This window comes from Oncorhynchus nerka, linkage group LG14 (genome assembly GCF_034236695.1).
Source record: "Oncorhynchus nerka isolate Pitt River linkage group LG14, Oner_Uvic_2.0, whole genome shotgun sequence".
Classification (NCBI taxonomy): domain Eukaryota; kingdom Metazoa; phylum Chordata; class Actinopteri; order Salmoniformes; family Salmonidae; genus Oncorhynchus; species Oncorhynchus nerka.
In genome coordinates this window covers 20679694-20694945 of record NC_088409.1, presented here as the reverse complement: position 1 = coordinate 20694945, position 15252 = coordinate 20679694, and the positions used below count along the sequence as shown (strand labels likewise).

At 47.9% G+C, this 15252-nt stretch overlaps 1 protein-coding gene across 1 annotated transcript in view; it reads right to left on the bottom strand.

Moving 5' to 3' along the window:
* LOC135575176 (protein FAM171A1-like) overlaps positions 1 to 15252 on the bottom strand; it is a 48291-nt gene that overhangs the window by 11060 nt on the left and 21979 nt on the right. The window contains exons 4-5 of the mRNA XM_065027736.1: positions 14603 to 14761; positions 10854 to 11030 (exon numbers count right to left, since the gene is read on the bottom strand). Of these exons, the coding sequence (XP_064883808.1) occupies positions 10854 to 11030; positions 14603 to 14761 (336 nt within the window). The remainder of the gene's footprint in view (positions 1 to 10853; positions 11031 to 14602; positions 14762 to 15252) is intronic.

Sequence of the window (15252 nt, the reverse complement as noted above, 5' to 3'; positions counted from 1 at the left end):
GGTGGAAAGCATGGCCAGCCGTAGAAAAATGCTTATTGAAATTCTCAATTATGGTGGATTTATCAGTGGTGACAGTGTTTCCTATCTTCAGTGCAGTGGGCAGCTGGGAGGAGGTGTTCTTATTCTCCATGGACTTTACAGTGTCCCAGAACTTTTTAGAGTTAGTGTTGCAGGAAGCAAATTTCTGCTTGAAAAAGCTAGCCTTGGCTTTTCTAACTGCCTGTGTATAACGGTTTCTAGCTTCCCTGAACAGCTGCATATCACGGGGGCTGTTCGATGCTAATGCAGAACGCCATAGGATGTTTTTGTGTTGGTTAAGGGCAGTCAGGTCTGGGGAGAACCAAGGGCTATATCTGTTCCTGGTTCTAATTTTCTTGAATGGGGCATGTTTATTTAAGATTGTTAGGAAGGCATTTAAAAAAAATATCCAGGCATCCTCTACTGACGGGATGAGATCAATATCCTTCCAGGACACCGCGGCCAGGTCGATTAGAAAGGCCTGCTCGCTGAAGTGTTTCAGGGAGCATTTTACAGTGATGAGTGGAGGTCGTTTGACCGCTGACCCATTACGGATGCAGGCAATGAGGCAGTGATCGCTGAGATCTTGGTTGAAGACAGCAGAGGTGTATTTAGAGGGGAAGTTGGTTAGGATGATATCTATGAGGGTGCCCGTGTTTAAGGCTTTGGGGGGGTACCTGGTAGGTTCATTGATAATTTGTGTGAGATTGAGGGCATCAAGTTTAGATTGTAGGATGGCTGGGGTGTTAAGCATGTTCCAGTTGCAGTGATGTTGGACAGGCGGGTAGGTGCTGGCGGGTAGGTCGCCTAGCAGCACGAGCTCTGAAGATAGATGGGGGGCAATCAGTTCACATATGGTGTCCAGAGCACAGCTGGGGGCAGAGGGTGGTCTATAGCAGGTGGCAACGGTGAGAGACTTGTCTTTTTAGAAGTAGAAGTTCAAATTGTTTGGGTACAGACCTGGATAGTAGGACAGAACTCTGCAGGCTATCTTTGCAGTAGATTGCAACACCGCCCCCTTTGGCAGTTCTATCTTGTCTGAAAATGTTGTAGTTTGGAATTAAAATTTCTGAATTTTTGGTGGTCTTCCTAAGCCAGGATTCAGACACAGCTAGAACATCCGGGTTGGCAGAGTGTGCTAAAGCAGTGAAAAGAACAAACTTAGGGAGGAGGCTTCTAATGTTAACATGCATGAAACCAAGGCTATTACGGTTACAGAAGTCATCAAAAGAGAGCGCCTGGGGAATAGGAGTGGAGCTAGGCACTGCAGGGCCTGGATTCACCTCTACATCGCCAGAGGAACATAGGAGGAGAAGAATAAGGGTACGGCTAAAAGCAATAAGAATTGGTCGTCTAGAACGTCTGGAACAGAGAGTAAAAGGAGGTTTCTGGGGGCGATAAAATAGCATCAAGGTATAATGTACAGACAAAGGTATGGTAGGATGTGAATACAGTGGAGGTAAACCTAGGTATTGAGTGATGAAGAGAGATATTGTCTCTAGAAACATCATTGAAACCAGGAGATGTCATTGCATGTGTGGGTGGTGGAACTAATAAGTTGGATAAGGTATAGTGAGCAGGACTAGAGGCTCTACAGTGAAATAAGACAATAAACACTAACCAGAACAGCAATGGACAAGACATATTGACATTAAGGAGAGGCATCCTTAGTCGAGTGATCAAAAGGGTCCAGGGAGTGGAGAGGTTGGTTTGGGGGTCACGGCGATTTAGACAGCTAGCCAGGACATCGGTAGCAAGCTAGCATAGGATGGAGGTCTGTTGTTAGCCACCTCTTGCGTTCCGTCAGTAGATTAGTGGAGTTCCGTGTTGTAGAGGGGATTAGTCCAAATCACACAACAACAAAAAAATAAAAACAATAGATATAGTTATAGAGGCCCAAGAAGAAACATAATAATAATAAAAATAAATAAATTGTCCGATTGTCTATTCTGAGAGCAGCCGGTAAGACAGCTAACGGTTAGCAGGCCGCAGATGGGCGTTCAGGTAACGTCGCGACGGAGGAGCCAGCCGGATCTCCTTCGGGTAGATAACGTCGGCAGTCCAGTTGTGAAGGCCCGGTGGGGCTCCGCGTAGGCAGTAAAACGGGTCCGGATAGGTGACTGCAGCCCAGGAGTGATTGACGGAGCTCAGGAGTGATTGACGGAGCTGGCTAGCTCCGGAGTAATTGATGTTTGCTCCGGAATCGACGAAAGCAGATAGACACACGGATAGCAGCCAGCTAGCTGTGAGATCCGGGAGTGAATGTCCAGAGAGCAGTTGAAATCCAGGGACATGGAGAGAAAAATCGGTCCGGTATGTTCCGTTCCGAGCCGCGCTGCGCCGTACAAAACTGGCGATAGATTTTCGAGTTAAAGGATAGCTGATGACCACAAACCGTGGTTAGCTGAATACTAACGAGTTGCCAGTAAAGAAGCTAACTAGCTTCTGATTAGCTTCTGGCTAGCTCCTGGCTAGCTTCTGGCTAGCTTCTTGGAGGATTGCAGATTTGAGGTAAATAATACGTATTTATACATATCAATTGGTGAGGCAGGTTGCAGGAGAGTGTATTGAAGATGAGTTGATGGAAAATAAAAAATAAAATGTATGTGAAAAAAGTTGTAAATATATATATATATACACGACACGACAAGACGAGGACAAAGACGTCTGAACTGCTATGCCATCTCGGGCATAATCATAATCTGTAATGTATTGACATCATTAACTCCTCTCTGTAATGTATTGACATCATTAACTCTTCTCTGTAATGTATTGAGTCTGGATGGTAATTACATCACTAACTCCTCTCTGTAATGTATTGACATCATTAACTCCTCTCTGTAATGTATTGACATCATTAACTCCTCGCTAATGTATTGACATCATTAACTCCTCTCTGTAATGTATTGACATCATTAACTCCTCGCTAATGTATTGACATCATTAACTCCTCTCTGTAATGTATTGACATCATTAACTCCTCGCTAATGTATTGACATCATTAACTCCTCTCTGTAATGTATTGACATCATTAACTCCTCTCTGTAATGTATTGACATCATTAACTCCTCGCTAATGTATTGACATCATTAACTCCTCTCTGTAATGTATTGACATCATTAACTCCTCTCTGTAATGTATTGACATCATTAACTCCTCTCTGTAATGTATTGACATCATTAACTCCTCTCTGTCATGTATTGACATCATTAACTCCTCTCTGTAATGTATTGACATCACTAACTCCTCTCTGTAATGTATTGACATCATTAACTCCTCTCTGTAATGTATTGACATCATTAACTTCTCTCTCTAATGTATTGAGTATGGATGGTAATTACATCATTAACTCCTCTCTGTAATGTATTGAGTCTGGATGGTAATTACATCATTAACTCCTCTCTGTAATGTATTGACATCATTAACTCCTCTCTGTAATGTATTGACATCATTAACTCCTCTCTGTAATGTATTGACATCATTAACTCCGCTCTGTAATGTATTGACATCATTAACTCCTCTTTGTAATGTATTGACATCATTAACTCCTCTCTGTAATGTATTGGCATCCTTAACTCCTCGCTGTAATGTATTGAGTCTGGATGGTAATTACATCATTAACTCCTCTCTGTAATGTATTGAGTCTGGATGGTAATTACATCATTAATTCCTCTCTGTAATGTATTGACATCATTAACTCCTCTCTGTAATGTATTGAGTCTGGATGGTAATTACATCATTAATTCCTCTCTGTAATGTATTGACATCATTAACTCCTCTCTGTAATGTATTGAGTCTGGATGGTAATTACATCATTAACCCCTTTCTGTAATGTATTGACATCATTAACTCCTTTCTGTAATGTATTGACATCATTAACTCCTCTTTGTAATGTATTGACATCATTAACTCCTCTCTGTAATGTATTGACATCATTAACTCCTCTCTGTAATGTATTGACATCATTAACTCCTCTCTGTAATGTATTGAGTCTGGATGGTAATTACATCATTAACTGCTCTCTGTAATGTATTGACATCATTAACTCCTCTCTGTAATGTATTGGCATCATTAACTGCTCTCTGTAATGTATTGATATCATTAACTCCTCTCTGTAATGTATTGAGTCTGGATGGTAATTACATCATTAACTCCTCTCTGTAATGTATTGACATCCTTAACTCCTCTATAATGTATTGACATCATTAACTCCTCTCTGTAATGTATTGAGTCTGGATGGTAATTACATCATTAACTCCTCTCTGTAATGTATTGACATCATTAACTCCTCTCTGTAATGTATTGACATCATTAACCCCTCTTGTAATGTATTGACATCATTAACTCCTCTCTGTAATGTATTGACATCATTAACTCCTCTCTGTAATGTATTGACATCATTAACTCCTCTCTGTAATGTATTGACATCATTAACTCCTCTCTGTAATGTATTGAGTCTGGATGGTAATTACATCATTAACTCCTCTCTAATGTATTGAGTCTGGATGGTAATTACATCATTAACTCCTCTCTAATGTATTGAGTCTGGATGGTAATTACATCATTAACTCCTCTCTAATGTATTGAGTCTGGATGGTAATTACATCATTAACTCCTCTCTGTAATGTATTGAGTCTGGATGGTAATTACATCATTAACTCCTCTCTGTAATGTATTGAGTCTGGATGGTAATTACATCATTAACTCCTCTCTAATGTATTGAGTCTGGATGGTAATTACATCATTAACTCCTCTCTAATGTATTGAGTCTGGATGGTAATTACATCATTAACTCCTCTCTAATGTATTGGCATCATTAACTCCTCTCTGTAATGTATTGGCATCATTAACTGCTCTCTGTAATGTATTGATATCATTAACTCCTCTCTGTAATGTATTGAGTCTGGATGGTAATTACATCATTAACTCCTCTCTGTAATGTATTTACATCATTAACTCCTCTCTGTAATGTATTGACATCATTAACTCCTCTCTGTAATGTATTGACATCATTAACCCCTCTCTGTAATGTATTGACATCATTAACTCCTCTCTGTAATGTATTGACATCATTAACTCCTCTCTGTAATGTATTGACATCATTAACTCCTCTCTGTAATGTATTGATATCATTAACTCCTCTCTGTAATGTATTGACACCATTAACTCCTCTCTGTAATGTATTGAGTCTGGATGGTAATTACATCATTAACTGCTCTCTGTAATGTATTGACATCATTAACTCCTCTCTGTAATGTATTGGCATCATTAACTGCTCTCTGTAATGTATTGATATCATTAACTCCTCTCTGTAATGTATTGAGTCTGGATGGTAATTACATCATTAACTCCTCTTGAATGTATTGAGTCTGGATGGTAATTACATCATTAACTCCTCTCTAATGTATTGAGTCTGGATGGTAATTACATCATTAACTCCTCTCTGTAATGTATTGACATCATTAACTCCTCTAATGTATTGAGTCTGGATGGTAATTACATCATTAACTCCTCTCTGTAATGTATTGAGTCTGGATGGTAATTACATCATTAACTCCTCTCTGTAATGTATTGACATCATTAACTCCTCTCTGTAATGTATTGAGTCTGGATGGTAATTACATCATTAACTCCTCTTTAATGTATTGAGTCTGGATGGTAATTACATCATTAACTCCTCTCTAATGTATTGAGTCTGGATGGTAATTACATCATTAACTCCTCTCTGTAATGTATTGACATCATTAACTCCTCTCTAATGTATTGAGTCTGGATGGTAATTACATCATTAACTCCTCTCTGTAATGTATTGAGTCTGGATGGTAATTACATCATTAACTCCTCTCTGTAATGTATTGAGTCTGGATGGTAATTACATCATTAACTCCTCTCTAATGTATTGAGTCTGGATGGTAATTACATGATTAACTCCTCTCTGTAATGTATTGACATCATTAACTCCTCTCTAATGTATTGAGTCTGGATGGTAATTACATCATTAACTCCTCTCTGTAATGTATTGAGTCTGGATGGTAATTACATCATTAACTCCTCTCTGTAATGTATTGAGTCTGGATGGTAATTACATCATTAACTCCTCTCTGTAATGTATTGAGTCTGGATGGTAATTACATCATTAACTCCTCTCTAATGTATTGAGTCTGGATGGTAATTACATCATTAACTCCTCTCTGTAATGTATTGACATCATTAACTCCTCTCTGTAATGTATTGACATCATTAACTTCTCTCTGTAATATATTGAGTCTGGATGGTAGTTACATCATTAACTGGATGGTATTTACATCATAAACACACAGAGGTAAACCAGCTCCTTTCTAACAGTATGTGACATCATTCAGCTCAGTACTCTACAACATCACAGAACAAAATACATGCTGTCAGTTAAACTAGCAGAACAGGTTTCACCAAGTCTGTGTGTGTCTTTTGCTCAAGCGTCTGTGTGTGAGAGTTTGTGTGGGTCTGTATGCTCAAGCATTTGTGTGTCTGTGTGAGAAATATTTCTGGAGAAATCTCAAACTCTCTCTCTCACACACACTCTCTAACTGGTCACTGGAGAAACTCAATTAAAGCCCCGGGTCTGTTAGGTTTGTTATTTTGGGGTTGCTAGGGAAACGGTGGACTAAAACACAGAGGACCAGAGGTGGGTGTTTCTGGGAAATATTAATCCCATACAGTGTGCGTGTGTGTGCGTGTATTGACACAAGGCTACATACCCTCTGGCTATAAGGCATCCTGGGAACAGTGGCTTTCAATGTCAATCATGTAAAGGGTCACCCAGTCAGAGAGTTGACTCCTCATGAGAACATGGCTGTGCTGGGCTCGGTACAGTACTGTGTGTGTGATTGTTTACACCTATGTGTGTGTGTGCGTGCGCGTGTGTGTGTCTTTGTGTGTGTGTCTTTGTGTGCGTGTCTTTGTGTGCGTGCGTGCGTGTGTGTCTTTGTGTGCGTGCGTGCGTGTGTGTCTTTGTGTGCGTGCGTGCGTGCGTGTCTTTGTGTGCGTGCGTGCGTGTCTGTGTGCGTGCGTGTGTGTCTTTGTGTGCGTGCGTGTGTGTCTTTGTGTGTGTGCGTGCGTGTGTGTCTTTGTGTGTGTGCGTGCGTGCGTGTCTCTGTGTGCGTGCGTGTGTGTCTCTGTGTGCGTGCGTGTGTGTCTTTGTGTGTGTGCGTGCGTGTGTGTCTTTGTGTGTGTGCGTGCGTGTGTGTCTTTGTGTGCGTGCGTGTGTGTCTTTGTGTGCGTGCGTGTGTGTCTTTGTGTGCGTGCGTGTGTGTGTGTCTTTGTGTGCGTGCGTGTGTGTGTGTCTTTGTGTGCGTGCGTGTGTGTGTGTCTTTGTGTGCGTGCGTGTGTGTCTTTGTGTGCGTGCGTGCGTGTGTGTCTTTGTGTGTGTGCGTGTGTGTCTTTGTGTGCGTGCGTGCGTGCTTTGTGTGCGTGCGTGCGTGTGTGTCTTTGTGTGTGTGCGTGTGTGTCTTTGTGTGCGTGCGTGCGTGCGTGTCTGTGTGTGTGCGTGCGTGTGTGTCTTTGTGTGCGTGCGTGTGTGTCTTTGTGTGCGTGCGTGCGTGCGCGTGTGTCTTTGTGTGCGTGCGTGCGTGTGTGTCTTTGTGTGCGTGCGTGCGTGTGTGTCTTTGTGTGCGTGCGTGCGTGTGTGTCTTTGTGTGCGTGCGTGCGTGTCTTTGTGTGCGTGCGTGCGTGTGTCTTTGTGTGTGTGCGTGCGTGCGTGCGTGTCTTTGTGTGCGTGCGTGTGTGTCTTTGTGTGCGTGCGTGTGTGTCTTTGTGTGCGTGCGTGTGTGTCTTTGTGTGCGTGCGTGCGTGCGTGTCTTTGTGTGCGTGCGTGCGTGCGTGTCTTTGTGTGCGTGCGTGCGTGTCTTTGTGTGCGTGCGTGCGTGTCTTTGTGTGCGTGCGTGCGTGTCTTTGTGTGCGTGCGTGCGTGTCTTTGTGTGCGTGCGTGCGTGTCTTTGTGTGCGTGCGTGTGTGTCTTTGTGTGTGTGCGTGCGTGTGTGTCTTTGTGTGTGTGCGTGTCTTTGTGTGCGTGCGTGCGTGCGTGCGTGTCTTTGTGTGCGTGCGTGTCTTTGTGTGCGTGCGTGTGTGTCTTTGTGTGCGTGCGTGTCTTTGTGTGCGTGTGTGTCTTTGTGTGTGTGCGTGCGTGTGTGTCTTTGTGTGTGTGCGTGCGTGTGTGTCTTTGTGTGTGTGTCTTTGTGTGCGTGTGTGTCTTTGTGTGCGTGTGCGTGCGTGTGTGTCTTTGTGTGTGTGCGTGCGTGTGTGTCTTTGTGTGCGTGCGTGCGTGCGTGTGTCTTTGTGTGCGTGCGTGCGTGTGTGTCTTTGTGTGCGTGCGTGCGTGTGTGTCTTTGTGTGCGTGCGTGCGTGTCTTTGTGTGCGTGCGTGTGTGTCTTTGTGTGCGTGCGTGCGTGTCTTTGTGTGCGTGCGTGCGTGTCTTTGTGTGCGTGCGTGCGTGTCTTTGTGTGCGTGCGTGCGTGTCTTTGTGTGCGTGCGTGCGTGTCTTTGTGTGCGTGCGTGCGTGTCTTTGTGTGCGTGCGTGCGTGTCTTTGTGTGCGTGCGTGCGTGTCTGTGTGCGTGCGTGTGTGTCTTTGTGTGCGTGCGTGTGTGTCTTTGTGTGCGTGCGTGTGTGTCTTTGTGTGTGTGCGTGCGTGTGTGTCTTTGTGTGTGTGCGTGCGTGCGTGTGTGTCTTTGTGTGCGTGCGTGCGTGTGTGTCTTTGTGTGCGTGCGTGCGTGCGTGTGTGTCTTTGTGTGCGTGCGTGCGTGCGTGTCTTTGTGTGCGTGCGTGCGTGCGTGTCTTTGTGTGCGTGCGTGCGTGTCTTTGTGTGCGTGCGTGCGTGTCTGTGTGCGTGCGTGTCTTTGTGTGCGTGCGTGTGTGTCTTTGTGTGCGTGCGTGTGTGTCTTTGTGTGTGTGCGTGCGTGTGTGTCTTTGTGTGTGTGCGTGTCTTTGTGTGCGTGCGTGCGTGTCTTTGTGTGCTTTGTGTGCGTGCGTGTCTTTGTGTGCGTGTGTGTCTTTGTGTGCGTGCGTGTCTTTGTGTGCGTGCGTGTCTTTGTGTGCGTGCGTGTGTGTCTTTGTGTGTGTGCGTGCGTGTGTGTCTTTGTGTGCGTGCGTGCGTGTGTGTCTTTGTGTGCGTGCGTGCGTGTGTGTCTTTGTGTGCGTGCGTGCGTGTGTGTCTTTGTGTGCGTGCGTGCGTGTGTGTCTTTGTGTGCGTGCGTGCGTGTGTGTCTTTGTGTGCGTGCGTGCGTGTCTTGTGTGCGTTTGTGTGCGTGTGCGTGCGTGTGTGTCTTTGTGTGCGTGCGTGCGTGTGTGTGCTTTGTGTGCGTGCGTGCGTGCGTGTCTTTGTGTGCGTGCGTGTGTGTCTTTGTGTGCGTGCGTGTGTGTCTTTGTGTGCGTGCGTGCGTGTGTGTCTTTGTGTGCTTTGTGTGCGTGCGTGCGTGCGTGTCTGTCTTTGTGTGCGTGCGTGCGTGTCTTTGTGTGCGTGCGTGCGTGTGTGTCTTTGTGTGCGTGCGTGCGTGTCTTTGTGTGCGTGCGTGCGTGTGTCTTTGTGTGCGTGCGTGCGTGTCTTTGTGTGCGTGCGTGTGTGTCTTTGTGTGCGTGCGTGCGTGTGTGTCTTTGTGTGTGTGCGTGCGTGTGTGTCTTTGTGTGTGTGCGTGCGTGTGTGTCTTTGTGTGTGTCTTTGTGTGCGTGCGTGCGTGCGTGTGTGTCTTTGTGTGCGTGCGTGCGTGTGTGTCTTTGTGTGCGTGCGTGCGTGTGTGTCTTTGTGTTTGTGTGTCGTGTGCGTGCGTGCGTGTGTCTCTTGTGTGCGTGCGTGCGTGTGTGTCTTTGTGTGCGTGTGTCGTGCGTGCGTGTGTCTGTGTGTGCGTGCGTGTGTGTCTTTGTGTGCGTGCGTGTGTGTCTTTGTGTGCGTGCGTGTGTGTCTTTGTGTGCGTGCGTGTGTGTCTTTGTGTGCGTGCGTGTGTGTCTTTGTGTGCGTGCGTGTGTGTCTTTGTGTGCGTGCGTGCGTGTCTTTGTGTGCGTGCGTGCGTGTGTGTCTTTGTGTGCGTGCGTGTGTGTCTTTGTGTGCGTGCGTGTGTGTCTTTGTGTGCGTGCGTGTGTGTCTTTGTGTGCGTGCGTGTGTGTGTGTGCCCCCTGTCCTAATCAGCTCGTTGGGCTAGTGAATGGTGTCCTTCAACAACAGTAAGTCTCCACTGGACCTTCATATCACAGGACGTCCTTGGTAGTGTACCTCAGCTGGTTCAAGCATTACTCTGGCTACCCTCCTAAATCACTCCACTGCTGTCTGAGTCAATGATCTACGGCTGACTACACCTCTACTGATCTGGGGAGGGAGGGATTTTTCAAACAGGTTAGGCTACATTTCCTAACCAATCTTGTGATGTGGATGTAATCAGGAACAAGAAGTACTGTGTTTTGATGTGTGTTTTAATACGGTGCGTTACGTCCAATAATATGTCAGATAATCTTTTAGAAAGTTCAATTATTCCATTCATAACTCTGCCCCACTGTAATCTCCCGTCTCACTGTACAGTGTGTGTGCGTGTGTGTGTGTGTGTTGCACTCTGGTACGGTTTTTCCCCCCAGTTCCTTTAAAAAAAAGTATGTAGTGATGCATTTCCCAGCCTGACTGAGATACACACATCCCATTACCTTTCAGGAAACATAGATCCCACTGATGAAGGATGCAGAAGGGTAGATACACACAACACGTACCTTACCCTACTGATTAGAGGTTCCGAGGGGAGGAATTCTGGACCAAAACACAAGAAATCTGCTCCCTGCTCAGAAAAACTGAAAAGCTGTGTGTGTGTGTGTATGTACTCACCTAGACTGGGATCGAACCTCCAGGCTGGGATGTGTTGGTTCTCCTTCAGGCCGCTATTGGTCGGTAGAGAGATGGAGATGCTGATTGGGCCATTCACCTGGAGCTCCACCCCCTCGCTGGCCAATAGGTGGACAGAGATGGCCGCCACTGGAGTCAGCTCAAACCTACGCTCACTTCCTGTTAGAAGAGGAGAGCCAAAAGAGAGGAGTAGTGAGAGGGAGAGAGGAGAGGTGTAGTGAGAGGGAGAGAGGAGAGGTGTAGTGAGAGGGAGGGAGAGATGAGAGGTGTAGTGAGAGGGAGGGAGAGGTGTAGTGAGAGGGAGGGAGAGGTGTAGTGAGAGGGAGGGAGAGAGGAGAGGTGTAGTGAGAGGGAGGGAGAGAGGAGAGGTGTAGTGAGAGGGAGGGAGAGAGAGAGGTGTAGTGAGAGGGAGGGAGAGAGGAGAGGTGTAGTGAGAGGGAGGGAGAGAGGAGAGGTGTAGTGAGAGGGAGGGAGAGAGGAGAGGTGTAGTGAGAGGGAGGGAGAGAGGAGAGGTGTAGTGAGAGGGAGGGAGAGAGGAGAGGTGTAGTGAGAGGGAGGGAGAGAGGAGAGGTGTAGTGAGAGGGAGAGAGGAGAGGTGGAGGGAGAGAGAGAGAGGAGAGGTGTAGTGGAGGGAGAGAGAGAGAGAGAGGTGTAGTGAGAGGGAGAGAAGAGAGGTGTAGTGAGAGGGAGAGAGAGAGGAGAGGTGTAGTGGAGGGAGAGAGAGAGAGGAGAGATGTAGTGAGAGGGAGGGAGAGAGGAGAGGTGTAGTGAGAGGGAGAGAGAGAGGTGTAGTGAGAGGGAGAGAGGAGAGATGTAGTGAGAGGGAGAGAGAGAAAGGTGTAGTGAGAGGGAGGGAGAGGGAGGGAGAGGTATAGTGAGAGGCAGAGGTATAGTGAGAGGCGGAGGTGTAGTCAAAGGGAGGTGTAGTGAGAGGGAGGGAGAGAGAGGAGAGGTGTAGTGAGAGGGAGGGAGAGAGGAGAGGTGTAGTGAGAGGGAGAGAGGAGAGGTGGAGGGAGAGAGAGAGAGGAGAGGTGTAGTGGAGGGAGAGAGAGAGGAGAGGTGTAGTGAGAGGGAGAGAAGAGAGGTGTAGTGAAAGGGAGAGAGAGAGGAGAGGTGTAGTGGAGGGAGAGAGAGAGAGGAGAGATGTAGTGAGAGGGAGGGAGAGAGGAGAGGTGTAGTGAGAGGGAGGGAGAGAGAGGTGTAGTGAGAGGGAGAGAGGAGAGATGTAGTGAGAGGGAGAGAGAGAAAGGTGTAGTGAGAGGGAGGGAGAGGGAGGGAGAGGTATAGTGAGAGGCAGAGGTATAGTGAGAGGCGGAGGTGTAGTCAGAGGGAGGTGTAGTGAGAGGGAGGGAGAGAGAGGAGAGGTGTAGTGAGAGGGAGGGAGAGAGAGGAGAGGTGTAGTGAGAGGGAGGGAGAGAGGAGAGGTGTAGTGAGAGGGAGGGAGAGAGGTGTAGTGAGAGGGAGAGAGGAGAGGTGTAGTGAGAGGGAGAGAGGAGAGGTGTAGTGAGAGAGAGAGAGAGAGAGTGTAGTGAGAGGGAGGGAGAGAGGAGAGGTGTAGTGAGAGGGAGAGGTGTAGTGAGAGGGAGGTGTAGTGAGAGGGAGGGAGAGAGGAGAGGTGTAGTGAGAGGGAGGGAGAGAGAGGAGAGGTGTAGTGAGAGGGAGGGAGAGAGGAGAGGTGTAGTGAGAGAGAGGGAGAGAGGAGAGGTGTAGTGAGAGAGAGGGAGAGAGAGAGGTGTAGTGAGAGGGAGAGGTGTAGTGAGAGGGAGGGAGAGAGAGGAGAGGTGTAGTGAGAAGGAGGGAGAGAGGAGAGGTGTAGTGAGGGGAGGGAGAGGGAGGGTGTAGAGAGGGAGGGAGGAGGTGTAGTGAGAGGGAGGGAGAGAGAGGAGAGGTGTAGTGAGAGGGAGGGAGAGAGAGAGGTGTAGTGAGAGGGAGAGGTGTAGTGAGAGGGAGGTGTAGTGAGAGGGAGGGAGAGAGAGGAGAGGTGTAGTGAGAGGGAGGGAGAGAGAGGAGAGGTGTAGTGAGAGGGAGGGAGAGAGGAGAGGTGTAGTGAGAGAGAGGGAGAGAGGAGAGGTGTAGTGAGAGAGAGAGGTGTAGTGAGAGGGAGAGGTGTAGTGAGAGGGAGGGAGAGAGGAGAGGTGTAGTGAGAGGGAGGGAGAGAGAGAGGTGTAGTGAGAGGTGTAGTGAGAGGGAGAGGTGTAGTGAGAGGGAGGGAGAGAGAGGAGAGGTGTAGTGAGAGGGAGGGAGAGAGGAGAGGTGTAGTGAGAGGGAGAGAGGAGAGGTGTAGTGAGAGGGAGAAAGGAGAGGTGTAGTGAGAGGGAGGTGTAGTGAGAGGGAGGGAGAGAGAGGAGAGGTGTAGTGAGAGGGAGGGAGAGAGAGGAGAGGTGTAGTGAGAGGGAGGGAGAGAGGAGAGGTGTAGTGAGAGGGAGGTGTAGTGAGAGGGAGGGAGAGAGAGGAGAGGTGTAGTGAGAGGGAGGGAGAGAGAGGAGAGGTGTAGTGAGAGGGAGGGAGAGAGGAGAGGTGTAGTGGAGGGAGAGAGAGAGAGGAGAGGTTTAGTGAGAGGGAGGGAGATTGAGAGGTGTAGTGAGAGGGAGAGGTGTAGTGAGAGGGAGGGAGAGAGAGGAGAGGTGTAGTGAGAGGGAGGGAGAGAGAGAGGTGTAGTGAGAGGGAGAGGTGTAGTGAGAGGGAGGTGTAGTGAGAGGGAGGGAGAGAGAGGAGAGGTGTAGTGAGAGGGAGGGAGAGAGGAGAGGTGTAGTGAGAGGGAGGGAGAGAGGAGAGGTGTAGTGAGAGAGAGGGAGAGAGGAGAGGTGTAGTGAGAGAGAGGGAGAGAGAGAGGTGTAGTGAGAGGGAGGGAGAGAGGAGAGGTGTAGTGAGAGAGAGGGAGAGAGGAGAGGTATAGTGAGAGAGAGGGAGAGAGAGAGGTGTAGTAAGAGGGAGAGGTGTAGTGAGAGAGAGGTGTAGTGAGAGGGAGGGAGAGAGAGGAGAGGTATAGTGAGAGGGAGGGAGAGAGGAGAGGTGTAGTGAGAGGGAGGGAGAGAGGAGAGGTGTAGTGAGAGAGAGGGAGGAGAGGAGCAGTGAGAGAGGGATGAGAGTAGTGAGAGGGAGAGGGAGAAGTTTAGTGAGAGGAGGAGATTAGAAGAAGAGGAGAAGAAGCAGGGAGAGGAGAGAGAAAGGGAGAGGAGAGTGTCTGCTAAATGATACAAATGTAAAATGGACACACACACATAGGTTGTTTGAGAGCACAGGGGTTACTGTATATTGTGTTAAAGGGGGCTCTTCTGGGTAGTGTATCTTTGATGTACCTCTTACATAGAGCTGTACCTCACCCCTACCTTCACCCCTAATCTCCTCAACCCTACCTTATTCACATCTACCCCTCACTTCACCACACACACCCCTACCTTCACCCCTAATCTCCTCAACCCTCCCTGCCTTCACCCCCTCCACCCCACCCACCTCCACCCACCCACTTACCCCTCATCCATCCCTTCACCACACACTCCCCACCAGCCCCACATGTCTTCTATCTTACCCACCCTCATCCCCCACCCACCCACCCTTCATCTCTTCCATACCTCCCACCCTTCATCCCCCTCCTCCCTTCACCCCATCCATGTCAAATACTTTCAAATAATTTATTTAGTTTGTTGGATACAACGGCACCAATGGAATGGTACCAAGAGTGTATTCCACCTAAGTCTGGTCCCAGTCTGTCCCAGTCCCAGTGGAGGTACCTGTTCCATTGCCCCCCAGGCCCTGTAGGTAGGGAAAGTGCTGGATGTGGTTGGGGTTGTTGGCCACAGTCAGCAGGGCAGTGAGATTGCTGTAGGACGAATTGGGAGGGAGGCTCAGGGCTCGACGCTGGAACTGAACCCAGGACTGACCCCTCGATCCTGGGGAGGAAAGAGGGGGGGGTCAGGAACCACTCACACACTTAGATCCAGTGTTCCTTAGTGTCCATCTCCCCTGTAACCCTTGTAGCTCGTCAGATGAATGTCTGAAAGATGTGTGATGAACGCCATATGGATGCTGGCCTTCTCTCCTCTCTCTCTTATCACTGTTTTTACTCCTCCATATTACATCTCAACTTTCTAATGGTTTTTCTCTTTTACTCAATCAGTTCCTTCCATCTCCCTCTGCCACCCTTCTCTCCCTCTTTCTCTCTCACTGCCTCCTGCTTTCTTCCTCTCTCTCACTGCCTCCCTCTTCCTCTCTCTCTCCCTCTTTCTCTCTCACTGCCTCCTGCTTTCTTCCTCTCTCTCACTGCCTCCCTCTTCCTCTCCCTCTTCCTCTTTCTCTCTCACTGCCTCCTTCCATCTCCCTCTGCCACCCTTCCTCTCTCTCCCTCTTCCCCTCTCACTGCCTCTCTCTCCCTCTTCCTCTC